Source organism: Podarcis raffonei, chromosome 8 (genome assembly GCF_027172205.1).
Source record: "Podarcis raffonei isolate rPodRaf1 chromosome 8, rPodRaf1.pri, whole genome shotgun sequence".
Classification (NCBI taxonomy): Eukaryota; Metazoa; Chordata; class Lepidosauria; order Squamata; family Lacertidae; genus Podarcis; species Podarcis raffonei.
In genome coordinates, this window is record NC_070609.1 from 25,012,130 (window position 1) to 25,039,837 (window position 27,708).

Genomic DNA, 27,708 nt, shown 5'->3' on the forward strand with positions numbered 1-27,708 from the left:
ATGTATGGACACAGAGGCTTCCTTATACCAGGACCAGCTGATGGAGTCTGGTCCATTAGGGCACTGCCCCACCAAGCTGCCTTGGTCACTGAAAAGCCAATACAGTGGTACTTCGGGTTACATACGCTTCAGGTTACAGACTCTGCTAACCCAGAAATAGTACCTCAGGTTAAGAACTTTGTTTCAGGATGAGAACAGAAATCGTGCAGCGGCGGCGCAGCAGCCGCGGGAGGCCCCATTAGCTAAAGTGGTGCTTCAGGTTAAGAACAGTTTCAGGTTAAGAACGGACCTCCGGAACGAATTAAGTACTTAACCTGAGATACCACTGTAAATGCCATAGGCAGAGGAGATTCCCATAATCACTAATTTATTCAGCCACACTCACCAGCGTGATGGTGAAGCCACCGCAAATAGCCTTTGTTCATACTTTTTATAGGCACCCCCTCCCTTTCTCCCTTTCGAGTTTCTTTGTGCTGATCGAAACAGGACACCCTGCCTGGAGACCTTGAAGGGGAGAGTGGCCTGGCAGAGGGAGGTTTTCCTGAAAATCGCCTAGCAACGTTATCTGGTCTTCACATATTTGTGGCTCACCCTCCTAAATTCTAAACAGGCAGTTTTTCACAGAAGCAAAATGGCATCAGTTTGGCTAACCAAAAAACAGGACAAGGACAGGCTCTTTCTGAGACCCCACACACCAACCCCAATCTGCCCTCAGCAAGCCTCCACCTGCCTTGCTTGCTTTTTTTATGGTCGTTCCAGGTTTGTGGCACTGATAGTCTCAATGATACCCTTGAAGAACTCAGCAGGGAGGAGGCTGGGGACAAAACTAAACTTAGTGGGCTCTGCTAAAAAGTGAAAGATACACAGCTGAGGAGAAAATAACAGGCTGAGAACCTCTCCCTCTCTTTCTCTCATTATGGCAACTGGCTGAAAAGCAATACAAAACAAACTGGCTAGGCTGGTTTATTTTGTATTCTGCCGCTCCCCCCCCCCCCCCAATCCTAACCTGAATTCTGTTAACAAAGGAGCACACTTTCTTTAGCTGGAATGGAGCAAATCGTAGCTATAATTCATCTGAGTCAGTAAAAATTCTGGGAGGGGCCCTGGCTCACTGGCAGAGCATTTGTTTTACATGCACAAGGTCCCAGGTTCAATCCCCAGCTTCTCCAAGTAGGGCTGGGAGGGAGCCCTTGCCTGAAACCCCAGAGATCTGCTGCCAACCAGTGTAAGCAATACTGAGCTAGAGAGCCCAATGGTCTGGTTTGGTATAAGGCAGCCTCCTTTGATTCTGTCTATATAGGAAGGAATTGATGGGGGCAGGTGGAGGATGAATTTTTTCAGTCTGTGGATTCTCTCTTCGTGGGCATTTGGCGTGGAATTTATGAGGCACCTTTGGAAGGATTTCCTAGCTCAGCTGCCAGAGTGGAAATGGTTTTCAGAAATGGTTCTGAGCTGAAATGGTTCTGAAATGTGGTGCCCAGTGATGGGGAGTTGCAGCTGTTGTGCAGTTTTTGGCAGTTGCTGAAGATGTGCCTTTTCACCCTGGCCTCAGACACCTGCGATGTATGTTTTCAGGCCTCACCCTGTTCCTGTGACAGCAGTTGGCTTTAGTTGTTTTTAATGCTGAATTTAAAATTGTTATAAACTGCCCTGGGAACAGCTGGTAAAGGGCATGTCGTAAATTTTATTTTTATTATTTCATATGAGTGGAAGCCTGCAACAAAATGTTGCAGCATGAAGTGCTTCAGTTCAGAATTCTAGCCAGCCAGCCATGCCTTCTTCCAGGGTGCTACCATTCTGTCACCCCACTCCACAATTTTTCACTTCCTGCCCCCAAAAGTCAGTCAGCATTCCATGGCCAGATAGCAGGGCATGGGGAGCTTTGACCCTCTATATATTTGAACTACAGCTCTCATCATTCCTGGCTATTAGCAATGCTGGCTGAGGCTGATGGGAGATGGAGTCTGTCAACATCTGGGGGTGGGACACAGGTTCTGCATCTCTGGGATATAGGATAGGGTTACTTATTCTTAGACGGTCGGCACAATATTACATATGTCAATTCAGAAGTAACTCCCATTGAGTTCAGTGAGGGTTACTCCCTGGTAAATGTGCCTAGGAGATTGCAGCCTGAGATTCTGCTCTAGAGAAGCAATCCTCACCTGCCCGCTTGTCTTTCTTCCCTCAAGCAAACTGCGTGAGTCTGTCTCGGATCCCAGCTGGTTGAAGATCCTGTCAGGGGACTGGTTCTGCGATGTCCGTTCGAAGCGGCACCGGCACAATCATTTTGGCTCAGACATTGTCCGGGCTTCCATCCGTCGCAAGAAGAAGCCCAAAGGTAAGGGGGAGAGAAGACCCTTTTCCTGGCTGCCATCCCTGCAGTGCTAAAGCGCTGATCTCTCTCCTCACACTTCTAAACCAGGGGCAAAAGGGATGTGGGTGTATTTAAGTCCATAAGTGGGATGGGGGAGTCTGTCGTCCTTCAGGTGTTGTAGAACAGGGTTGCAGAACCTCAGACCTGTGGGCTGAATGTGGCCCTCTGGACCCCTCTATCTGGCCCTCAGAAGTTTCTCCAGTCACATACCATCTCCCCGAGTCACTCCTCTCACTTGCTCTGCATTACATTCTCCTTGAGTGTTTTTGCCTGGCTAGAATGTGCCCTTGAACACTTAATAATAATCATAATAATATAGTTATTACCCACCCTTCACCCTAAGGTCCATGGGCATGTTACAACATTAAAACACAATATTAAAGACAGTTTAGAATACACACACAAAGATACTTACAAGGCGTGACTGGAAAGTTCAGTGAATGGCCGCAGAAATTGTACAGTGAGAAATATTTGAACATACAATCGGCATCAGAAACCCAGGAAATGCTCACAATTGTGTACTGAGATAAAGCTGTAACTCGAAAGACAGTGTATGAGTGGTTTAAGCATTTCCGTGAAGGGCGGCAAACCATCGAAAATGACCTTCAGTCTGGCAGACCCTCAACAAGCAGAATGGCGAAAAATGTTGACAGAGTTCATGAGTTATTGATGCGGGATCGGCGTTTGGCCGTCCGAATGATGGTGAAAGAATTGCATATTCCACGTGAAATCGTTACTGAGGTCACTGAGTTGTCCCACCCTCCATATTCTCCCGATCTGGCCCCACCAGATTTCTTTCTTTCCCCAAAACTGAAATCTGCACTGAAAGGGCACAGATTTTCCAAAATTTCACACATCCAAGCTGCTGTGAGGAGGGAACTGAAAGCAGTATGAAAAGAGAACTTCTCCAGAAGTTTCCAACAGTTCTACAAATGTTGTCAATGGTGCATTGTATCAGAGGGGGCCTACTTTGAAGGCCTGTAAGGTATGTATGTTCAAATATTTCTCGCTGTCCGGTTTCTGTGACCATTCACTGAACTTTCCAGTCACACCTTGTATATGTGTGTGTCTGTATGTAGATGCACACACACACAAACATACACACACACACACAAACACACACACACACACACACACACACACAAACATCTGTCTCCTCTTGCTTGCTTGGATGGAGGATAGAGATGGGTGTGTGTTGAAACTAACCTGCCATACAAGGGTAAAATTTATATTTATTGTCCTGCCTGCTTTTGCCCCTGGCCCTGCCCACCAGTTGCATGTGCCCCCCCCCGAAGGGAATGCGGCCCTCAGGGGAAAGACTCTTCCTCATCACAAGAACATGAGAAGAGTGTGCTGGATCAGGCCAATAGCCCATCTGGTCCAGAATCCTCTAACTCACGGTGGCCACCCAGATGCCTGTGGGAAGCCTGCAAGCAGGACCTGAGCACAGGAGCGCTCCCCCCCCACCACATGGCTTCCAACAAGCGACATACGGAGAGACGCAGCTTTTACTTGTCACAAAGCAGGTGAACAGGACCCAAAGCAACGAGCCAGCTTAGGAGACCTGGAGGTGATCAGTGAACCCCCAGCGGAGGAGGAGAACGCGGCGGATGCAGTGGACGGGTGAGAAGCATGGGCAGTTTGGGTGTGTGGACGGGGGGGACCTTGCCTTTTCATTAGGGAATGTTGGCTCCTCCAGGAGAGAGGGTCCAATGTCTAAAAGGAGCGTCTCCACCCCCATCATTATACCCGGACACTGAGGTCCAGCGCCAAGGGCCTTCTGGTGGTTCCCTCACTGCAAGAAGCTACCCCTTCTTGGTAGTGGCACCTGCCCTGTGGAACGCCCTCCCACCAGATTTCAAAGAGAACAACAACTACCAGACTTGTAGACGATATCTGAAGGCAGCCCTGTCTAGGGAAGCTTTTAATGTTTGAGGCATTACTGTATTTTAATATTGTCTTGGAAGCCGCCCAGAGTGGCTGGGGAAACCCAGCCAGATGAGCGGGGTATAAATAATAATTATTATTATTATTATTATTATTATTATTATTATTATTATTATTATTATTATTAAAAGCTGGTTCTTAGGATGAATAGCATCAGCTGAGGGCCAAATGACATCCTATGTGAACTGCCGGGCTACCAGCCATGTCTGGGGCTTAGAGAGGAAAAAATCAAATCCTTGGTATTAAATAATGAGAGCAGCTTTGTTTAAGGTGGATTGCAGCTTAGGGGTGATTTTTAGTCAAGATCGCAGCTGGGGAAGAAGGGTTATACTTTATGGAACTCACTGGAACTCAGTTCTGGCCCCTCTCAGGTGGGCGGCATAGCCATTCTAAGAGAACAAGGGAGTTGTTCATGGTAATTTTTGGCACCTCTTTTTCTAGAAAAAAATAGCACTGGTTATACCATCCCTCCCTACTGGTTGTGGTCCTGATGAAAATTGGAGGGGCTTTTGCACCTAGGGTTACCTTTTTAAAATATCCTGATGTGTCTGATACCCAAGCAGTTAGCACAGCGTACCATTTAACCCTAAATAACCAAGATGGATAAAGAAGATAAATATTTTTAAAGGAGGCAGTGTTTTAGCACAGGACTGGGGAACCTCTGGCCCTCCAGATGTTGGTGGATTACAGTTCCCATCACTCCTGATTTTTGGCCCTGCTGGCTGGGGATGATGTCAGAGGGGGCGCATTATCTGGATGGGCCAACATCTCCATGATTTAACACAAGAGTTCCAAAACTGTGGTGTGTGGACCACCAGTGCTCTGTGAGCTTCATTCAGGTGGTCCATGGCATGTCTGTGGATTTGAGATTGAAGACAGGATTTGGCACCTGCATCTCATCAAAGGTTCATCTTGATTTTTAAATCTATTCATGTTGCTTCTTTCAGTTCTTAAATTGTGCTTTATGTTTTACAGTATGCATTCTGTGGAATTTGAACTGTAACACAATAACATGCGGTATATAAGGAATAAAGGAAGCAATAAAAATGCAGTCGGAAATCATGCGGCATCTAGCACATCACATCTACAACAGGCAGAAGAATCATTAAGACCCTAAATAATTTTCAAGTTGTCCATGGGGGAATTTGGGAACCACTGGCTTAATAGAATTTTGTAGCTACAAAGATGAGGCTGCAATCCTAAACCAGTTTACCTGTGAATAAGCCTCAATACCTGCGAATAAGCCTCAATAGCTTCTGAGTAGGCATGTTTAGAATTGCATTGCTTAGCCAAGTTGCTGGGCAAGAGGAGAGGGCAGCAGTGACTGCTGTTTGCCTGTATGTAAGCAGGGGGCAGATTCCTGCAAAGAAATATGGAGTTTAGCAAACCAAAGACTGAGTACATGTCTTTATCTCCTTTCTGCACTAGCGGAATGTGTTTGTGATAAGGCTGTGGTCTAAGTTCATCAGAAAGTCAGTGAGCATTAGCTGAGATTGGCATTGGGTCTTAGAGGCTCACCAAAGATCTGCATGACTTCCAAGTGAATTATCAGCATCCTTTTTTCTGTGTAAATGTGTTTATATTTGAATGTATTTTTATTCGTGGTTAAGAACATTGGGAACTCTGCTTTACCCCTCAAAGAGCTACAGTTTCCAGCAATGTTAACAAACTACAGATCCTAGGATTTTTCGGGTGTGTGCTTCAAACGTATGAGGTGGATGCAGAACTTGCTCCTTGGAGAAAGAAGAAAATAATTTTATGAACCAGAGAGCTTTCACCTAAAGAGGGAAAATCTCTCCATTTCTTCATAGGCTCCCAAGTGAGACAGATCCTCAGCCATTCATGTCGAAAGAGACTCAGGTGAGTTCACTTGGCTGGTGGGGTGAGCTACACTGTGATAACAAAACCTATTTGAGGCAGGCGGGGAATAGGACTATAGAAAGCTGCCTTACACCACTGGCCCATCTAGTTCAGTATTGCCTGCACTGATTGGCAGCAGCTGCCCAGGTTTTCAGACCAAAAGGTTAGTCCCGCTCGGAGTAGATCAATTGAAACTAATGGACAAGATTAATTTAGGTCCGCTAATCCCAATGGGTCTACTCTGATTTCAGTTTAGTTGGTTACGACCCCACGAGTCTTTTCCACCCCTACCTGCAGATGCCAAAGATTGAACCTGGGACCTTCTGCCCACAAGGCAGATGCTGTCGTGCTGCGCAGCAAGCCTTCTCCTCATCTCCCATTTATGGAAGGGAATCTAATATTCCAAGTGGGTTTTGATATTGGGGCTTGTGTTGTGTTTCAAAACAAAAGTCCTGGAGCAGCACCTAGCACATTTTGAACCAAAGGAGAGTCATACTGCGTCGCACCAAAGGCCTGTCTACTTTTCCACAATTGTCCTCTCCCACCTGTGTTCCCCAGCGACTGGCATGCTGTCTGGAGGCAGGAGATGACTAGCTTGTCTAGCAGCTCTTGATAGCCAGACCTTTAAAGCCTATTTGAAACACATTCTCTGCCCGCTGCCTCAGCAGGAAATCAGTAGTACCTTGGGTTACAAACACTTTGGGTTACAGACTCCGCTAACCCAGAAGTAGTACCTCGGGTTAAGAACTTTACCTCAGGATGAGAACAGAAATCACGTGCCGGCGGTGCGGCGGCAGCGTGAGGCCCCATTAGCTAAAGTGGTACCTCAGGTTAAGAACAGTTTTGGGTTAAGAACGGACCACCGGAACAAATTAAGTATGTAACCAGAGGTACCACTGTACTGAAAATTGTAGTTTACTCTTCACAGTCCTGCAGTTCCCAGCACTCTTAACAGATTGTAGTTCCCAGGATTCTTTGCGAGGAAAAATAAAACATGCTTTTGAATGTATGTGCGCCGCCTGAGTCAGACCGATGGTTTGTTTGGCACAGCATAGTCTACTCTGACTGGTAGCCGGTCTCCCATGTTCTGTTTTGGTCCCTGGCCTTTTGTCTTAGCATTTTAGCAAGAGATGACGGGTGCTAAACCCGGGGCTTCCTGCATGCAAGTGTGTTGCCGCCACTCAACTGCGGTCTCTGCTGTTGGTTAGACACAAGCTCAGCGGTTTCTGCTTGAGATAAAGGCCAACTTGAGCTTTCCAAATAGTAAATCTATCTTATCTGTCGTGTGTGTGTGTAAATAATTATCTGTGGCCAGAGCCAAAAAGGGGTGGGACCTGTTTTCCCTCCTTCTTCCACTGCTTCACTCTCTCTTTCTGCCCCTCCTTGCCTTTCAGGCTGCAGGGAGCAGGATGTGAGGCAAAGGTATGACCTGATAGCTTGCAGAAGGCGCTTGAAGATTGGGAGGGGGGCATGCCCCCCTCCAGGGCTGGCCCTGCACATTTTTCAGGCTGAGGAATAGGTCACGGTGGTGCCCCCTGCCCAAATTTCTCCTTCTATGTTCAGAAGGCAGCTGAATCTTAGCCCATACCTTGGCCACATATTTAAAGTGCTCTTATTACCCATTAACAGTAATAGCTTCCCCCAAAGTATCCAGGGAGTTGCCGTCTGTTAAGGGTGCTGAGAGTTTTAGGAGACAACCCTATTCCCCTCGCTGGGCTACAATTCTCAGAGTCTCCTGGGAAGAGGGTTTGCCTCTGGGAATTGTAGCTCTGCGAGAGGGATAGGGGTCTCCTAACAGCTTTCAGCCTCCTTAACAAAAAACCAAGGGTTTTTAATAATAATTATTAATAATAATAATAATAATAATAATAATAATATAAACCTTTATTGTCACTACACCATCTGTGTGCAGTGAAATTAAACGAGCCCCCCAAGGAGCTGTGTGCTTTAAATACATGGTGTGTTGTAACCAGGCTCTAAAATCTGATGTGCAATGAGGTCTCCAGGGTTTGTTTGGTTTGTAGGTGGGCAGCAGCATGAGGAGGGATGCTTGGGCAAAAATGCCTGTGCTCCTTCTCTGAGTCGGCTGGCCTCCTCTTGGCTGCTGTCATCGCTGCCTCTTTTCTTGCCCTCTCTCTGTGTGTCCCACCCACGCAGCCGCCCAAAGGAAGAGCACAAGCACAGGCGGGGTGGGTGGGGGGTGGCATTCTTCCATCTCCGTGCTCTGTTCATTCTATGAGAGGATTTCCAGGGATTGGCAAAGGGCTCCCCTGCAGGGGCTGGGCCTTGGTAGATGTCTGATGATGCCAGCTCATCCTGACCCTGCCAATAGGTCAGTGGGGAGCAGGCAACAGAATGACACCAGCTGTTGGTGCTCCTGGAAATGTCAAGGCACAGATTTGGCTCCCTGAATGAAACTTCAAAATGAACATGCTTTAAAAACAACAACCCAGTTCCTCATTTTGAGAACCAGGCTTCCTAAAACCTACAGGGAGAAGGAGGCTGGTCTTTGTTTGCATTACTCTGAATGCAGAAGGCAGCAGTTGTTGTTGTTTATGTTTTTCACCTACAGATTGCTTGCCTGGGAGGTCTGAGGTGCTTTCATTATCTGTGCTCCTTTGGCATGAGGGTCACAGATCTGCTTTCTGGAGGGATGGGTGACAGTAATTGATGCTGTTTGCATATGCAGATAAGAATCCAAATACATGTCCTATTATCAGACCATTTGTAGTCATTAAACCCAGCTTGCGGCTTCTCTCTCTCTCTCTTTCTTTTTAGATGGCTGACTTGACTCTGCAAGATGTGATCCAGTCCCCAGAGCAGATGCCTGAAAACAAGCCAGGTAAAATAACAGCATCAACAACAGCACCACACACAGGGTGGTATTCGATTACATTTTACTCAAGAGTAGACCCATTGAAATTCATGGGCCTAACTTTGCCGTGTTCATTAATTATGGTGGGTCTACCCTGAGTAACACATAGTTGAATTCCACCCACATATTAGTGTGTGTGCATGCGTGAGAAAAAGCAGAGGTTAAGCAAACTGGACTATTATTGAGACGGTGATTTCTGAAGTCCCAGGGCAGGTTGCAGCACACTTGAATTCAGTTCTGCCTCCCTTGGTGGTGGCTGAAAGGTGTGTGTGACATGCAGCACAGTGAAGCTGAGGTTCCCAAGCAATTTACTGCCTTGTACAGCATCATGGCTGGCTGAGCCACCCATCAGAAAGACCCTGGTTCAAATTTCACCACAGACCATTCATGGTGAAGTGGCTTGATAACGCCACAGCCTCTTAGCCCCAGTCCTTCATCAGTGTTATGGGAGTCGCCTACTGGGTTGTTGCAAAGATAGCTAGAAGACTGTGTTTCTGAAGCTCTTTGGAGGCTTGGAAGCACGATGCCCTGCTATGTATTTGTTCTATTTCAATCTTGCACAAAACTGAGTTTCCCTCCCTCCCCTAATGTCCCTATCCTTTAATGCAGAGAGAAGTGACTCGTTTAGTAGCCTCAGCTCAGAGACTGGAGAAGAGGAGCAGCAGAACAGCAGTGTGCCAGCCATCATGGTCACCATGCAGGTATGAGGTGTTGCTAGGCAAGTGAATAACATCTTCCCTCTGGACCAGGGGTGGGCAACCCGCAGCCCTCCATATGTTGTTAGACTACAGCTCCCATCAGCCTCATCCTGAAAGGCCGGTGACCAGGAATGATGGGAGTTGTAGTCCAGCACTATCTAGAGAGCCACAGGCTGCCCAACCTTGATTTGAGCACTGTGTACTCTAAATAGAGGCCTGAGTAAACACAAGCCAAGTAAAAACTACCATGTGTCCTAGTTCACGGGACTTGAGTTCATGGGTTAAGATTTATGTTCTGTCATGGAGAAATTGAGTGGCTATTTTGTTTACGTTTATGTTATCATAGAATGATAGAGTTTTCTCTACCCCAATTCCCAATCTGGAAAATCAGGTACAACCTGTCCATCATTTACCCTCTGAGGGTTGTTATTGTTGTCTTAAAAAATCACTCCTGCGGCACGGAAAGTTCGGCTCTGCCTGCAGCATTGGTATTTGAGTAGATCTCTTAGTGGCGTCCTGCAGCTCAAAAGTCCAGAAATTGCCCTGTTATTCATAGGTGCTACATTGTAGGAAGGCTGTGAGGATAAGCTCCCGTTTTCCCAATTGTTTTCCTAGAATCATAGAGTTGGAAGGGACTCCAAGGGTCATCTAGTCCAACCCCCTGTAATGCAGGAATCTTTTTGTCCAATGTGGGGCTCAAACCCATGTCCCTGAGGTGAAGAGTCTCATGCTCTCCCAACTGAGCTGTTACCTACCTTGTCTTTTACATCCTTAGAGCAACGAGAGTCTTGAAAATGGCCAGGAAAGCACTTTGGATACATCACCTCCAAAGAACAATGCAGTGGGTTCCCGGAATAAACTGATGAGCACCAGTTCCTCGTTTTCCAGTCTAAGCTCATCCACAGTATGTGACTGGGGAAGGGTGGGAGGAGCAGTGGCTCAGTGGCGGGGGCAGCCTTTTAGCATGGGGAATGGAAGAGAAAATATATCGACTTTCACTTTGCAATCTGTCAGGGGGCTATCAGGGGAGCAGGTTCATCAACAGGTCAGAAGGGAGACTCAAAGTCAGCTGTTTTATTCAGGAAATTAGTATACCACAGATATCACTCAGGTGAAGCTGCCCTCAGTGAAGACATTGCCAAGACTGGCTCTTGACACCTCCTCCTCCTTCTAAACCAGAGGTCGGCAACCTAAGGCCCATGGGCTGGAAGCAGCCCATGAGGATCGCTTAACCAGTCCATGAGCTGCCCCCAAACCGAGCTGCCCGCTCGGCGAGTCCCTGTGCGCTGCGCTAAACCGGCGCAATGCAGTGCGGGGACTTTCTTTTGCGGCTCTGGAAACAGCTTCTGCGCATGCCCAGACACCAGAAATTGCTTCTGCGCAGGCATGATTTTCAGCGTCTGGGCATGTGCAGAAGTAGTTTCCGGCGCCGCAGACATGCGCAGACACGATTTCTGCTGGTTGGGCCCACAGAGGATCTCTGCGGAAGTGATCTGGCCCCATGCCCAGTAAGCCTTGCCGACCCCTGTTCTAAACCTTTTCCGGATGTCTTCCAAGCAGACACAAATTCTGGCGGGTAGAAGCTCATCCCACCCCACCCTGGGCTTTTCTTGCTTTCTGTTCAGCTATGTGTAAAGTTCTGTGTGACCTTGGAGTCCCAAGGGACAAGCGGAACTCAATGCAGAGGGACTGGGCAGCTGTGAAACCTCCTTGTCCTCTCCTTCAGATCCTGAACTCAAATTGTGTCCCTCTGCACCCAGTCCTGTCCTTGGAGGGCTCCCTGCCCCTGGGTCGTCTTCTTCACTCAAGCCTCCTGTGTCTTCCACCTCCCAGCTTCCTCCCTCCTCTGATCTGTCTTCTGTGTCCTGCCACCAGTCCCCTGGGTCTGAGCCTTCTTCCTCCATGGCTTCCCGAGGGGGTTTCTCAGTTGGAGCCTCCCACCACTCATCATCTTTCCCAGCCAGTTCCAGACAAACGCCCCCCCATTCATTTTCCTCCCCACCAACCTCACAGTTCATACAATTGGGAAGTGTGTGCAAAAGTGCATAAATGAAAATGACACACACAAATACATTACATTAGGGGAAATTTCTTGGACGAATGTGTATGCTAGGCATTTTTCACATGGACTTTAAAAAAAATGCAGACTGATGTGGAAATGGGGCGCACTGAATTTAAGATTGGAAAAATACATAAATTGAGGAAAAACCAAGAGGTAATTCTGTCCATTGCTAGTCTCCAGGAGGACCCTCTCTTTTGGAAGTAAAAGCAGAGCACAGATTAAAAAAAAAAAGGTGGGGCAGTGAGGGTAGAAGGAGACAAAACTGTACAAAGAAAACCATAGAATCATAGAACTATAGAGTTGGAAGAGACCATAAGGGTCATCTAGTCGAACCCCCTGCAATGCAGGAATCTTTTGCCCAGCGTGGGGCTCAAACCCACGACCCAGAGATTAAGAGTCTCATGCTCTGCCGACTTAGCTATGCACCCTTTTAAAGGAAGGTTGTCACCTGCCCCGGGGTAGGCATCCGATTGGTGAATAGAAAATTTTGTATTTCAGAAATCCCTGTGGAAACCCTTAAAATTGCCATTAAGGCTACAGAAAATGAATTGGCTCCAAAGGCCCATCAGGCTTAGATGAATTGATTTCTAGTTTCAGAAGTCAGATTTGCATTTCCCCTCTGCTCACACCAAGGATTTTCCCCCTTTTGTTTCTTAGCGAGTGGCAAAGTAATTTATTGCAACCAAGAGCAGGACTCCTTTGCACAGGGTACACTTTCATTTTTGCTTGTGAAGGCTCATTATGGAGAGCTCTGGGCTCATCCCGGATCTCCTGTCCGTCATCCATGCTCTCTGTTTGGATCCTGCCTCTTCTTGTTTTGACCCTGATCCCGCCTGCTTTGTTGCAGATGAGTGGCAGCATGATGAGCGTGTTCAGTGACAACGACATTGGAAACGTGGACGTCCGCGGCTGCATCCAGTTCTCCCTGCAGTATGACTCCAGGAAGAAGGCGCTGCATATTCAAGTCATCCAGTGCCGAGACTTGGCTGAAGCCAAGAAGCAGCGATCAGATCCGTAGGTTTGGGGTTGGGGGGCTTAGAATCGTAGAGTTGGAAGGGACCCCAAGGGTCATCTAGTCCAACCCCCTACAATGTAGGAATCGCAGCTAAAACATCCATGACAGATCATCCAAACCTCTGCTTGCTCTTAGCTGTCACTTGTCAGCTTCTGTGCAACTCCCTTGATCTATCCAAGCAGCACAACTATTGCAGGTGGGTTTTTAGAGCAGGTGCAGGGAACACCAAACCCAGGGGACAAATGGGGCCCTCAAGCCCTTTCTGTTTGGCCCTCTCCCCAAACCACACCTCTCCCTGGCCCTGCTTTGCGCCCCAAGAGTTTTTGCCTGGCTGGAATGTCTGATGACGCCTCTTGCTTGTCTGGATGGAGCATATGTGATTGCATGTAGAAATTAGCCTAGCTAGCACACCAAAGTAGCATTTACACTGCTGCTCCATCCTCTTCCTCCCAGGTACGTGAAATCCTACCTCCTTCCCGACAAATCCAACCACAGTAAGAGAAAAACTGCTGTCAAGAAGAGGAGCCTAGATCCCATCTTCAACGAGACCCTTAAGGTGAGGGTTGTAGCTCCTAGTGGTGTGAGAGCACTTTAAGGAGGATGTGGATAAATTCAGGCCCATGCAGAGAGAGGGGCAGCCAAGTACACTTGCCCTGGGCCTTGGAGGGCTAAGCTGGCAGGGGGGCCTTGCCAGGGGCCTGCTGGACTTACATTGTCATTCCAAGAATGCCCTGTTTTCCCCAGCCGATGGGGGACTCCTGCCCTGGCCCTCAGACAAGCTCTGCATGGGCTGGGTGAACTGGAAAGGGTTCAGAGGACTGCAAGGAAGACAGTGGGGTATGGGAAAAGAGTCCTGTGAGGATGGGTTGAAGGAGCTGGGCATGTGTAGCCTAGAGAAGGGAGTGCTAGACAGGGAATAGGATACCACTCTTTAAATATCCAGACTACCCCCAGGCAAAAGAGGACTTGGTTGCCCCAGGCGGCAGGACTATATCTTACGAACTTAACTTGCAGAAGGGTTGATTAGGCTCGTTCCCATTGTTTTGTTTTGTTCTCACTTTTCTTGCTTCTCTCCTCTTCCTGCCCTCCTGCAACATTCCTGGCTTTGCAGTACAAGATTGAGAAAGCTGACCTGCAGGGCCGTATCCTGAACCTCTCTGTCTGGCATCACGATGCCTTGAGCCGAAACCTCTTCATGGGAGAAGTGGAGATTGCGTTGAATTCCTGGGACTGGAGCAACACAAGTCCTCAGTGGTACAACCTCCAGCCTAGGGTGAGTTTCCTCCATACAGAAATTGCAAAATGATATAAACGGTTCTGTCGTAAGACAAACAAGCAAAACTACAGCAACCAATGGTCCTGGCAACAGTTCCCTCACCCTATTTCACTGATGGCTGCTCACACAATTTCCCTATTGCCCCGCTCCCTCATTTTTAGCTTACTAGGGTGCTGCTAAGTCCAACCATGGCTCTATCCAGCTCAGCAGTGACTGGCAACAGCTCTCCAGTGTTTCAGGCCAGCATCCTCTTCCAGCCTTCTCTGGCAACCACAGGGGTTGGACCTGGAACCTTCCGCGTTCGGAGCAGTTGCTGTGCCACTGAGCTATGACTGTGCCCATTTGGACACCTCTTTTGCTAGCAGAGTGACTGGAAGAAAGCAGGCGGCGTTCAGGGAGAAAAGAAACTGGTCACATTTTACCGCTAACAACCTGAACAGAATATGGGGCTTGTCTTTCCTAGGTCAGGGGGGAAACTCCTCCGAACAACCTTTTCCTCCCATCTTCTCCAACTTTCAGGTCTCAATCAACTTCTGGCTTCAAATTCTTCTTCTTCATTGACAGCTAACTCCCAGACTGGCTGGAACTTGCAGCCAATCGGAGTCTGTGGTCATCCAGACCAGTTATAGAATTATCCTTGTGTCATCTCTACTTTGTGCTTCCAGCACATTTAACGCAAGGCTGGGCAACACTGAGGGACACATGACCTGGGGGGGGCAGGATTTGTGTGTCTGCGTAGTGGGGTGCAAGGTGGCAGTGGGCACAGCCATAGCCTAAAATGGGTGGGGCCGCCTTTTTTCTCCCAGCCACAGGCTTTATGCCATATTGAGAATCAACTGGGCCCTGGTTTCCTATTTGTTTTGCAAGCAGCGTTGGAAATGTCACCTCTCCCCAAGGCCAGTTCACCAGGCTCATGCAGTGCTGCAGGTAGACTGTGGAGATGGACAGAGGGGGGGTTTAGGGAAGCATAACGGGTTCCGCTGCACTGAGTGCTGAGCCTAGGGGGCGCCACAGGGTGTCGCAACTGTGAAGTAGTGCATTGAGCAGAATGGAAGATGAGAGACCAGGCTGCGGGTGGGCAAATTTTGGCCTCACGCAGGGTGCCGCTGAAATTTGAAAGAGCAAGGTCTGCCCCTGAAGTAGAGCAGAGCCATGGTGGCTTGTAGCCACCGAAAGCCTTATCCTCTGTGAGTTCGCCTCATTCCCTTTTAAAGCCGTCCAAGCTGGTGACGATCACTGCGTTTAGCAACTCCCTGGCGGCGTTTCCTCAAAGGGTGTGCCTGTGAAGGGCTCAGTTCAGTGCAAGTCATCCCTGCAACCCAAGCAGCAACTGTGCTCATTCCACAATAGTTGAAAGGGCTTGCTGCATCAGTAAGCTGGTGCAATCAGTGTCTGAGAGCCGTTGCATAAACCCCCACAAACTGTTACATTGTTTTTCTCCCCATCCCAAATGCACCTCTTCCTCTTGAGCATTTCAAAACCTGCTTCTGGAGAATCGCCCAAAACAATACTCAGACACCACTCAGGGCTTGGCCTGTCCCATCATTGCGTCTTAAACTAGAGGGTGATTAAAGCTTTTTTCTCCTTTCTTAAACATCCAGGGCTTTTTGCTGCTGTATGGGTCAGCAACTGAAGGCCCAGGCCCAATCTTGGCTCCTCAAGGGGCATCTCTTGGCTTCAGAGCTGCCGACACTAGGTAAAGGTAAAGGGACCCTGACCATTAGGTCCAGTCATGGCTGACTCTGGGGTTGTGGCGCTCATCTCGCTTTATTGGTCAAGGGAGCCAGTGTTTGTCCGCAGACAGCTTCCGGGTCATGTGGCCAGCATGACTAAGCCACTTCTGGCGAACTAGAGCAGTGCACGAAAACACCATTTACCTTCCCGCTGGAGCAGTACCTATTTATCTACTTGCACTTTGACGTGCTTTCGAACTGCTAGGTTGGCAGGACACTAGAGGAGGCAAAAGAATGCTCTTTGTATTTATTGTTCTATCTATCTCCCACCTTTCCTCCAAGAAGCTTCAGTTCTCCCCGCTCCCCATTTTATCTTCACAACAGGCCTGTGAGGTAGGTTAGGCTGAGAGCTGGTGAATGGGCTGCCCAGTGGGCCTCATGGCTGAGTGGGTGCTCTGAGCCCTGGTCTCCCAGCACTCAAACCACCACACCAGATTCTCTGGACTGAATAGCAACAGGAGTTGCAGAAAGAATGTTAGAAAGTGGGTGGCTTTGAAAGAATACGGGTCAAACTTATGGAGCATAAGTATGCTTCAGAGCACCAGTCATCGGAAATGGCAGGATGGGAGAGAGCTCCTGCACTCAGGTCCAACTTGCAGGCTTCCCATGGGCCTCCTGGTTGGCCACAGGATGCTGGACTAGATGGGTGACTGGCGGGATCCCACAAGACTCTTCTTACATTCATCTTGAAGAGTAGCAAGGGGGAGCCTTAGTCCATCATTCCACATGCCTTTCTCTGTATGGGCCTCCAGCAAGCACCGTACTCCAGCAAGGATACTATGTGTTTATGTGATAAACCAGGTCAGATCATTGGTTCTCCTAGCCTGCTGGCAGGGTCTCACACAGAGGTCTGTCCCATCCTATCTGCTGCCTGAGCCTTCTAACTGGCTATGCAGGGTGCCATTTGCTTTTCCTGAGTTTCTTCCTTCCCTTTTCATTTTAAGAATATGCTAATAGCTTTCTGTGCATATAGGAAACTACGGTACTTTATACAGAGTAAGCCCAGTCTAGCTCAATACTTTCTACTCTGACTGGCAGCAGCTCTCCAGTATTCCAGGACAGGGACATTGCTTGCCCTACCAGAGATTGAACCTTCTGCTTACAGGGCAGGTGCTACTTCCGCTAACCTATAGACCATTCTCTACTTTCTTGGTTGCAAAATGTTTAATGCAAGATGTTCTATTGACCATGCAGGAACCTCCCATGTGGGTGTTGCTGTTCCGTCACAGGGGGAGGAAGTGACACAGAAGGTTTTCTCTCTCCCCCCCACCCCACTTTTGTGACAGATTTCCTTTGCTTCTTTCCCAGACCCCGGTCACTCCTGATGCTCTCTGCAGCCGTGGCATCCTCAACCTGGCATTGAAGTTCATCCCGGCTGGATCAGGAGGTGAGATCAAGGGCCTGTTTCTTCCAGACCTCCCAGCAGCAGCACCACCCTCTGGGTTTTTGGATTGGGGTGGGAGGATTTCTGCAAGCCACCCCCCCCAGCCGGTAGACATTTATTAGCCCAATTTGACTTGGGGGGGAGGGGAGAATCCTTAAAGAAATATGTATAGGAATCAGCCAGCCACGAACCAAACTGATGTTCCAGAATCTAAGAGTTAAGGGAGAGGTGCGAGGCGGGGGGAAGCTGGAGGAGTCCTAACTTCCTTCAACCATATAGAGCAGGCATCCCCAAACCCGGCCCTCCAGATGTTTTGGGACTAAAATTCCCATCATCCCCTGACCACTGGTCCTGTTAGCTAGGGATGGTGGGAGTTGTAGTCCCAAAACATCTGGAGGGCAGAGTTTGGGGGTGCCTGCTACAGAGCCTTGTAGACAGAAAAGTCTTGAGGATGGAAGATCTGCCGTGTACATTGGGTGCACGGGTGAGTTGTTGTTGCTGTCCTGACAGCAAAGGAATTCGTTTGGTCTGGTGTCTTTGCAAAGAAGACATGCCAAATGTTCACCTGCCATTTCTTTGCCTTTGCCTATATTAGCTGGACTATTGGAAGCCCAAAGTGATTTTGTTCATTACATTTACCGTATTTTTCGCTCTATAACATGCACCTGACCATAACACGCACATCGTTTTTAGAGGAGGGAAACAAGGGGGCGGGATTCTGAATGAAACAGTGGATGTATCATTTTTGTGCTTCATGCTGTGGCCACAGACATGTGATCTGATGGTGAATTTGGGGTGACCCAATGCAAAAATCCTGAGAATCCCTGTGGATCCATGCTTTGTAACCACGTTTTTGCACCATTGTGGCCCCAGGCAACAGTGGGTGCGTGATTTTTTTGGTGCAGGCTGTAGCCATGGACATGCTATGTGATCTGATGGTGAATTTGGGGTGACCCAATGCAAAGATCCTGAGGATCCATGTGGATCCATGCTTTTTAACCACGTTTTTGCACCATTGCAGGCCCAGGCAACAGTGGGTGCGTGATTTTTTTGGTGCAGGCTGTAGCCATGGACATGCTATGTGATCTGATGGTGAATTTGGGGTGACCCAATGCAAAGATCCTGAGGATCCATGTGGATCCATGCTTTGTAACTACATTTTAAGTGGGGAGGGAAGGAAAAACACAGAAGGGACAAGGAGCATGAGAGGGGTGTGCAGAGAAGCAGCTGGCTAAGAATGCAGGAGACAGATTTAACAGGAGGGAGGAAAGAAAGGCAAAGGTTCCCCCCCCCCAAGCCAGCCCCCCCCCTCTCTCCCTCTCTCCCACCTGCATGTTTTCTGGCTGCCTGCGAGGAGCAGGGAGAGGAATTAGAAGGAAGGACGCTCTGCTTTCCCCTCTGCTTGCCTGGAGGGGAGGGGATTTGCCTGCTCTTTGTTCCGTTTGAGCAAACACAGCAATGAAACACAAGTGGGTGGGCAGTAAGACCCTGAGGCAGAATGCAGGAAAGCAGCAACTTCCTCTTTTCAGGTTTCCCTTCTCCAACACGCGATTTGATTTTTGCCTGATTTTTGTTCCTGCGCTCGCCCTAGTCGGCTCCAGGGACCACACATTCGCTCAATAACACGCACAGACATTTCCCCTTCCTTTTTAGGAGAAAAAAATCTGCGTGTTATAGAGAGAAAAATACGGTACATATCACTCATCCATCCATTCTCCTTATTGGACAGTTCAGCAGAGTAACTTGTAAAAAGGCTAGAAAAGGGGAGAGAAGGAAAGAACAGACAGATGAATTATAGCCTGATAGAATCAGGGAATGGAATGTCCCAGAGAGGTCCTGATGTGGCTACAGCCCCATTGGCCTAAATTGTGTTTTGAGGGATTATCTGAACTGGGCAATTATTTATTTGTTTCAAATGTGTGTGTGGAACATAGGAATCTGCCTTATACTGAGTCAGGCCTTTGTCTGCCTAACTCAGTGTTGTTCACATGGAGTGGCAGCAGCTCTCTGGGGTTTCAGGCAGGGTTCTCTCCCAGCCCTACCTGGGACCTTCTGTATGCAGGGCAGATGCTCTCCGACCAAGATATGGCCCTTCCCTAGGGGTATTGCTGTTCTTCTGTACTTGGTATTCACAGCACCTTGACAAAAAACCCCTCAAAAACCATTGGTATAATAAAAACCAAATGTCAGAGTTAAAATCGAGAGAACAAGGTGTCATTCTACATAAATAGCAACCATAAATACAGCAGTTGGGCTAGTAGCAGACAGATCAACCCAGCAGAAGACTAAGTAAATAGGACAGGCTTTGCCCAATACTCAAAGGTAATGACGAAGGCATCAAGCAGATCTCTCTAGGGAGGGATCTAGTCCATCTTCATGAAACTACAGGACTGGTCACCTACCTAACCTCTGCAAGTATGGTCTACCTCCTCTCAGTGATGTCATATGGGGTCAAGTGACCTTCCAAGTACCCTGGTCCCAAGCCACTTAGGGTAGAGGTGGAGAACCAGATACTTTTGGGACTCCCTTAACCCCGGACCAGCATGGCTAATGGTCAGGGTTGACAGATATTAAATTCCAGCAGCATTTGGAGACCACAAGTCCCCCACCCCTGATTTAGGGCTTTAATCAGCTTAAGAATCAATAGCAGTTTAATCTGTCTTGGATCCAGCTGTCAGCAGGAGATTCCAGCTACCAGCAGGATTGGATCTAAAATTCGGTAGGTGTTGGGTCGGAAGAGATGGTGCTTGGCCTCTGAATCCACCTGCATTGTCACGGCTTTCTTTCAGGGGAAGGGCTTCCTCCCACTGGCGAGCTTCACATCTGGGTGAAGGATGCGCAGAACATCATTCCCCACCGGGGCAGCACAGCAGACTCTTTCGTTCAGTGGTAAGTGCCTGTTGCTGTGGGTCCCTTCCACATGACCTGTCTATTGAGCATGCATCCTGATCTGTTTGCAGAGTTTACAAAGGGGAGCTCAGTCTGTTATTTATTTAGCATTCATTCTGACTGGTGTGCGTTATGCAATGTTGCATCAAGCCGTTGCCATCCCACATTTCCCAGTGAATTTCGCCATCACTTTCCTTGTTGCAAAAATCCCGATTTTGGGGTGGGGGTGGGGAAGCGGGTTTGTTACAGCCAACAGAACCAAATCAGCTTTTAATTAGACAACCTGGATTTGCCAGGATGTGATTGGATCCCATCAATCTGGAATTGCCCTTAAGCCCTCTTGCAGTGGGGAAGGGGCTAGGGTTAATGGAGGGGAAGGGGTGGTTCAAATGCTAAGCAGGGGATTGTATGCAGCCTAATGTATGTGTACAAGAGCATGTTTCCCGCTTTCGACTCCGAGTGGGCAATCACAGTTTGGTTTTTAGAATGAGCTCCTTGCCTATAGAAAACCAGCACAGCATGGAAACAGCTCTGGTGGGCCTGTTCTCCTTGCCTGGCTAGTTTTCTATCTGCAGGGAGTCTTTTTGTTTCCCAGGAAGAACCTTGTGAAATACAATCCATCACCTGCGCTGGGTTCTCTCCCAGTCCTACCTGACGATGCAGGGCTTGAGCCTGTGACCACCTGCAGTCAAAGCAGGTCCTCTAGCCACTAGACTTCAGAACCTTCCTTGTCTCCCCTTGCAGCTACATCCTCCCTGACGACAGCAAGGTGAGCCGGCAGAGGACCCGCATCGTGAAGAAGAGCCTCAGCCCCACTTTCAATCACACCATGGTTTACGATGGGTTCCAGGCCAAGGACTTGGCTGAGGCATGTGCAGAGTTCACCATCTGGGACCAGGAGACATTCTCTAAGCAGCAGCTTGGAGGCATCCGGCTCAGCCTTGGCACTGGTGAGGCAGCAAAGTGTTGTGGGAATGTTGGGTTTTGAGTTTTAGACTGTTGTGTGTGCGTGTGTTGAATCTGCACCTTATTTAGGGAGGGGAAATGGGCCAGGCGCTGGATTCCAGATTAGAGGGGGCCCTTAGTACAGTGTAGGCCTGGTGTCAAACAGTAACAGAGTTCCAGTTGGCAGTGGAGAGGGGGGCCAGGGACTCTTAACTTTCCACAATGGCTGAGAGAGTTGTGGGAACTGTGGGAAATTTAAAGGGTGCTCACCCAGAGCTGATGAGAGCATTGGAGGGGAAACTGTTTAATGGAGAGGTGGGGAGGACAGAGGGTGCCCAGAAATGCCACGTTCCAGTGCCTTGCAATACACCTTTCTGTCTGATGGTCACTACAAGCAAGTGGGCCCCGGGTGACTGAGTCAGAGCTCTTCTGCTTCCACACAGGAAACAGCTATGGCCTGCCCGTCTCCTGGATGGATTCAACGGAAGAGGAGCGCCACGCCTGGGAGATGGTGTTCAAGCAGCCTGGGCAGTGGGTGGAAGCGAGTCTTCCCTTGAGGACCAACTTGAACCCCAGGACTTAATCCCAAACTACAGCAGGACACCTGTTCTTGGGGTGATGGAGGAAAAGCTGATGGGCTTCCCTAGCAGCAGCCTCCTGGATGTAAATGAACAGGGCCCAGAATCTCTGCAGGACTTGCAACCACAGTGGCTTCTGAAGGGCAGCCCCTGGCAAGGGGACAGTAGATTTGGCGCCAGGAGCCCATGGGCAGGTTCAGCCTGGGTTGGCTGCTCTCTTAGACTTAAGGAGGGAGGTGAGCAGGTCTGACTGTTAAAAGGGACTTCTTTGAAGGCCTTGCGATGGTTTTCACACTTTACTTTAAGGGACACCAAAAGATGGCCCATGACAAGAACCATGCTGTGGCTACATCCATCTTCAAACTCCGTCCATCTCCTCCACATGCTATTGACATTGACAAGAGGCAGTGTCATGCTTTGTTTAAAAAAAATTTATTTACTTCCTCCACCCTGGGCATTGCATTTCCATCCTTGTTGGTATTACGGCAAAACCTGAACAATCCCACCGTTCCCTTTCTGCCGTCTAATGGGACACCCAGAGTATCATTTCCCAGCCTCAATGGCTGCTACACTAATGACTCCTGGAGCTGTGTTTTCTGCAGCAGGTCAGAGAAGAATCACCATCCAGCACTGCCGTGAATGATGCAATCGGGGCTTTTTCCACTGCTGACTCCGAAGCGACCTCCCACCCCTTGCAGAATCTCCCTGCCTCTCTTCCTCTGAAATCCAGGTCACAGGACAAAGCACCCTTTGTCTTCCTTTGTCTCAAGCCGAGAGAGAACTGCAGATTTTTGCAGTGCCACAGAAATCGTCTCCTCCAGACGTGATTTGCTTGAGGTGCCAGAATGGACCAGTACCACCTTCCCCATCACCAAAGGATAAATGGAAAGTCAGTTCACATCACCTCTGTGTGAGGGCAAGTCTGGAATCTGCTTACTGCTGGAGAAGAAGGTCTATGCCAGCCAGAGCCTGCTGTCCTCCAAACAGATTAAGGGCTTCCCTTGGCCTGGCTCTTGCTCTGCTTCGGGCTGTAAATTCTGGCTGAGTGTTTGCCGATGCTCCGAGATGGCTTTCCAGAGGCGGCACACCATCCCCCCTCTGCCAAGACAAGACCATGGAAAGATTCAGATGGTGAACATGCTATATTGCGCCTATTGGGTTGTTGAGCTGACGTGACTTGCAGTGCTCCAAGTGACAGGGCACAGCAGATCACTGGAAGATGCCGTGCAAACACCTGGACCACTCAGAACCCAACTAGATACAAGGGGTGATGCTTTGTACACATTTTGAAGCAAGTGCCTTAACCTTTCAGCTGCTGCTTCCTAAGTAGCCTCCATGCTAATGGTTTTTCAGCTTTATAAGAGATAGCAGCACTTGAGTTGCAGTCCCTCCGAGCAAGGATACTCAGGCTCCAGGCCTTCCTCCTGGGCTAACTGCAACTAAATTCTGTAACTATAATAAATAGCAAAAAATAAACAAATTCTGCTTAAAATAATCATGCAGGCAGAAGTTTGGATTTTATTTTTTTTATCATGGGCTCAGTAGAGTAGTGAGAAAGGAGGGCTGCCTTTTGGGGGAGAGGAGCCAACATAAGTGCCTTACTAGATCTGATGACTACTCTTCTGTGTTGTGTTGAAAATGGAGCCAAAAACCACCCAGGGGAACAGCAGAATGTAATTATGCACTGTCCCCTCTCAGGGAGTTGTGCACAGGGAAAACACACTGCTGCCCCGTGGACTCCGAATTTGCAGCAGCCCCATTTGACTGTTCTATTAAAAAGCGTGGAGGAATGCGTTGCGCAAAGGCAGCCATCAACCCACCGCAAAGACTTCAGTGAGGAAGGTACAGATCTGGGAAGTCCATTTTGCAATCCATACCCAATGAATTTCTTAATTGCCCCTACCTGCCCACCTAACCTGCCTCTCACCTACCTGATACGGGTATACCGGAGGTCATCAGGCGTAGCACAGTTGAGCAAGTCAGGCAGGGTGAAGCCATGGTGTGAGAGCTAGGAAAGAGAGACATACAATTGTTTTAGCTGTGGCTGGCCAGAGAACAGGGAAGTTGACAGACACCTACCCACTCCAGAGAAACCACCGCTGGCTGAGAAAGGTAATGGAAGTGGAGAAGAGTGTTGTGCAATTATTATTGTTATTTATTTATTCTTATTAACTGTCTATACTGCCCTTCATCCAAGGATCACAAGGCTGTTTACAATATAAAACCACAAAAATACATAATGCAGTCACAAACCAAAACCATACCTCTCCTCAGTTTAAAAGTCCAGAGATAGTTTAATTAGCCACAGAGAAATATTTTTGTGTGGCACCTAAAGAGATGTAATAAAGGCACCAGGCGAACCTCCTCGGGGACAGCATTCCACAAATGGGGAGCCACAGCAGAAAAGGCCCCGACTCTCACGGTGGCCAACCAGCTGCTTGTATAAAACACCCACTTGTGATTCCCAGCAACTGCTTCCGACTATGGAGTCAGTACATAGACACCATGGTGAGTAGCTGTTGATAGCCTAGCTTCCCATGAGTTTCTGTAATCCACTTTTACGGCCATCCCCACTAGTGACCAACACCACATCCCGTGGGAGCAAATTCTCTAGCTGGCATGAAGAGTAACTTCCTTTTGTCTGCCCTGAGTTTCCTAATGTTCAACTTCATTGAACAGCCCAGGTTCTAGTATTATGAAAGAGGGAGAAAAACTTTTAATCTATTTTTTCTACACCATGCATGGCTTTACACATACCTACTATGTCCCTGCTTACTCATCTTGCCCCTGCCTGCCCAAATTTAAAAGCCCCAGAACTTTTCTTCATGGGGGAGTTACTCCAACTCCTTGATAATTTCGGCTGCTCTTTTCTGAAACTCCCCCAGCAATAAAATGTCCCTTCTGAGTTAAGCCAACCCAATGACATTCTCTTCCCTCACCCCCTACCAACTGCAGTTTTAAAAAGACACTTCTGCCTGGAGGCTTGGCCCAACCATGGAGCCAGGAGCTGATGCTTAAAACGCTCCCCCCTCCAAAAAGGAATCTACCGTTGCAATTGTGGCTTTGTCAGCCCCGTGTTTTTCCAACCACTCAGCGAGGACAGGATCTGCAGTCTCTTCTTCTTCTCTCTCCCAGGAATGCATTGGGGAAGTAGTGTCTCCTAGGAAAGCAGGAGAAAAAAGGAAGAGGTTTTTAAAAAGGTTTCTTCAGTGCCTTGTGTGATTAACATCTGCTTCCTAAAACCATAAAGCGTGATCTTCCCACAGCAATGAGATAATGGGACAGTGGGTTAAAAATGTCACACGCAATGTCTTGTCTGGAGAAAAGGAAGAATGAAGTGTGTATTTGTGTGAGAGCGCACAGACACATGTATCACCGCATATCTGTGCATGATGTTGCACAAGCACAGAACAGGATACTGGTGACGAGAGCTGCTGCCAGTCAGTGTAGACGGCACCAAACTAGATGAACTAACAGTCTGACTTGGCATAAGGCAGTTTCCAATGTTCCCATGGTTTCAAAATTAGGCTTTTCTCAATTTTGGCTGGGTATATAATTTCAACTTGTTTAGCACAGAGGTTGTATAGCTCTGCTTACAGCTGAGCCTCCTGGTGCCAGTGACCTCACCTCTCAGCTTGGCTCCTCTTAGAGCCCAGGAATCTGCCTCCACACTCCACAGTGCCTCCTGCAGAAGCTTCTGGCATTCCCGCTCCTTCTTCATCAGCTCCCACTGCAGCCTGGCAGGGCCAGAAAAGGTTAGAGAGTGAACTTGCTTGCAAGTGCATGCATAAAAAGATTAGAGTGAGGGTCAGATTGCTCTGCTAGCGTGTCCAACTGCGAAAAAGTAGGTTGCATTTGAGATGTTGGTGTTCCTGGCTGCCAGGGCAGTCACATCCTCTGCCCTAGAAATTCTCATCCTACTGAGGAGGAGTGGCTGGGATTAAGCCCAAGTGATGTGTGGATTCCGCACATGCTCAGACACACACTCTCCTTTAACGTGACGACACATATTTCAAAGGCCAAACATTGGCACTGAAATCAGGTTGCTGTGCTTTACAGCTTCTGTGACTGAGCCCTGAATGTAGCTGCATAAGACTACCTTGTGCTAGCGAGTAGTCAACCTGGTGCCTGCTAGATGTTGCTGGACTACAATTCCCATCATCCCTAACCACTGAGGTCACTGGCAAGAGTGCTGCTGCGCTCAGGTTCCTCTGGTAGGCTTCCCATCACGGCATGTGGGGACTCAATGGGCCTTTGACCTGAACCATCTGGGTTCTCCTTGTGCCATTAATGGACTTGCTTGCCGGGGCTGGTAGGAACTGGACTCCAGTGACTATTGGTGACCACCATTCTAACACATAGCAGGAGGAGCCATTGTGATGCTTCCTCGAGATGCTGCTGGACTCCCAACTCCCATCAGCCCCGGCAAGCATGCCCAATGGCCAAGGATGATGGGAGTTGTAGTCCAACAGAATCTGGAGGGCCCCAGCTCTGCTCTAAAGCCCTAAAAAAATGGGGCAGAGGCCTGTTGCCCCTTTGCTGCTCACCCCACCCCAGCCTAAAGGAGAGAAGCCAGAAAGGGCTTACCTTCTTGTCTCCGCCTGCAGCTCATTCAGCTGAGCCATGAGAGGCAAACGGCCATTCAGGGAATGCTGGGAGTCTATCCAGCTGCTGCTGCTGGTGCCGATCCCAGAACTTGGTGTGTCCATGCTGTCCTTGAGGGCAAGGTCCTGGCTTTTCAAAGACTGCAGCTCCTGGGGCAACAGACTCTCTTCCTCCTCATGGCTTGCGTGTTCGTGGCCTTCCTCCCGGGAGGACCACGGCTTCACCTTGAGTTCTGGAAAGGCAAAATGTGTGTGATAGAAGAGGGGCGAAGGGTGGGCAAGGCAGTTGCCCAACATAGTGGCAGGCAGTGGCTTCTACAGCTCAGTGGTAACAGTGCATGCCTTGGCATGCGGGAGGACCCCAAAGCTGTTCCCTGGCACCTTTGCTCAAAAAAGTACATTTCCAACTGTTTGTGCCAGGAACACACACATCCCATGTAGTGCAGTGAGAGTGTTGGCCTAGGACCTGGGAGACCGTGGTTCAAATCCCCCCTCAGCCATGCAGCTCCTTAGGTGACCTTGGGCCAGTTACTGCCTCCCAGGATAAAACGAGAAGGGTGAGAACCACAAACACCACCTGGAGTTCCTTAATATAAATGCAATAAACATTCTTCTTCAGCTCCTCAGACCCGGAGTATTCCAGACTGTATTCAGAGTGAGCCAACCTTCTATTCCGCCCATTTCTCCTACCTGTCAAGAGGATGGTGAAAGCTGCCTGGACCGCCTGCCCCATGAGGTTATCCAAGGCGAACACCCAGTGAGGCTTGATCTGGAGCTTCCGCAGCGCCTGCTTTACCTGTGGAGGTGGGAAACAGAGAGGAGACAGACTCAGGATGCACTGGGCCTCCTTCCTCTGCTTAGCTCTCTAGGCACTCCCCGCCCTTGCCATTCCGGCTTCACCAAAACACTAAATATAGTTGCCCCAGAGATGGCATTTCATAGGGTTGAGGGGGAGGACTTGTGGACTATCTAGTCCAGGGGTTATTAATATTTTTTGGACCAATCAGCACATTTTGAGAAAGTGCTGTGGCCTGCATTTTGAATTTTATTCCTGCCCTCTGAGATGGTAGCTATCCTTCCTTCCTTTGTCTTATTTGCAAATTTGGTAAGGATTCTGTCCATCTAAGACCATCCTGATGGGATCCATTTTTCTTAACTAGATCCCTAAGACCCATCAACTGCAGCCAAGAGCTGGGTCAGTTGAGCAGACATACACCAGCATTACAGGGAGGATAAAAGGTACCCTTGAGCACGTGATGAGGAATTTGAGGAGCGAGCTCTCAGCCTTTCTGCAGACAAAAATCACTCCAGCCTCCCTTCCAAGTTTTCTTCATTTTAAACACACACAGATGAAACAGCAGCAACAGCTATAAAAAAATCTAACAGTCGGCAGTCAGATCCTGCGGCCCTTCAGATGTTGCTGGACTACAACTCCCATGACCACTGGGCCATGCTGGCTAGGGCTGAT

The 27,708-nt window shown here is 48.7% G+C and overlaps 2 protein-coding genes across 4 annotated transcripts in view; one reads left to right on the top strand and one right to left on the bottom strand.

Moving 5' to 3' along the window:
- SYTL1 (synaptotagmin like 1) overlaps positions 1-22,327 on the top strand; it is a 33,834-nt gene extending 11,507 nt beyond the window's left edge. For 2 of the 3 annotated variants that reach the window (XM_053398617.1, XM_053398618.1), the window contains 13 exons: positions 2,190-2,338; positions 3,898-3,997; positions 6,133-6,181; positions 8,960-9,023; positions 9,666-9,757; positions 10,530-10,658; positions 12,664-12,830; positions 13,285-13,387; positions 13,943-14,104; positions 17,149-17,227; positions 20,014-20,113; positions 20,858-21,063; positions 21,502-22,327. In XM_053398617.1, coding sequence (XP_053254592.1) covers positions 2,190-2,338; positions 3,898-3,997; positions 6,133-6,181; positions 8,960-9,023; positions 9,666-9,757; positions 10,530-10,658; positions 12,664-12,830; positions 13,285-13,387; positions 13,943-14,104; positions 17,149-17,227; positions 20,014-20,113; positions 20,858-21,063; positions 21,502-21,641 — 1,540 coding nt within the window. In that variant the 3' untranslated portion in view covers positions 21,642-22,327. The remainder of the gene's footprint in view (positions 1-2,189; positions 2,339-3,897; positions 3,998-6,132; positions 6,182-8,959; positions 9,024-9,665; positions 9,758-10,529; positions 10,659-12,663; positions 12,831-13,284; positions 13,388-13,942; positions 14,105-17,148; positions 17,228-20,013; positions 20,114-20,857; positions 21,064-21,501) is intronic. The other variant, XM_053398619.1, reaches the window with a different exon arrangement.
- Positions 22,328-22,337: 10 nt separating this feature from the next.
- Positions 22,338-27,708, bottom strand: part of MAP3K6 (mitogen-activated protein kinase kinase kinase 6) — a 38,304-nt gene continuing 32,933 nt past the window's right edge. Inside the window, exons 24-29 of the mRNA XM_053398616.1 lie at positions 26,931-27,036; positions 26,224-26,473; positions 25,264-25,373; positions 24,684-24,796; positions 23,568-23,644; positions 22,338-22,734 (exon numbers count right to left, since the gene is read on the bottom strand). Coding sequence (XP_053254591.1) covers positions 22,590-22,734; positions 23,568-23,644; positions 24,684-24,796; positions 25,264-25,373; positions 26,224-26,473; positions 26,931-27,036 — 801 coding nt within the window. The 3' untranslated portion in view covers positions 22,338-22,589. The remainder of the gene's footprint in view (positions 22,735-23,567; positions 23,645-24,683; positions 24,797-25,263; positions 25,374-26,223; positions 26,474-26,930; positions 27,037-27,708) is intronic.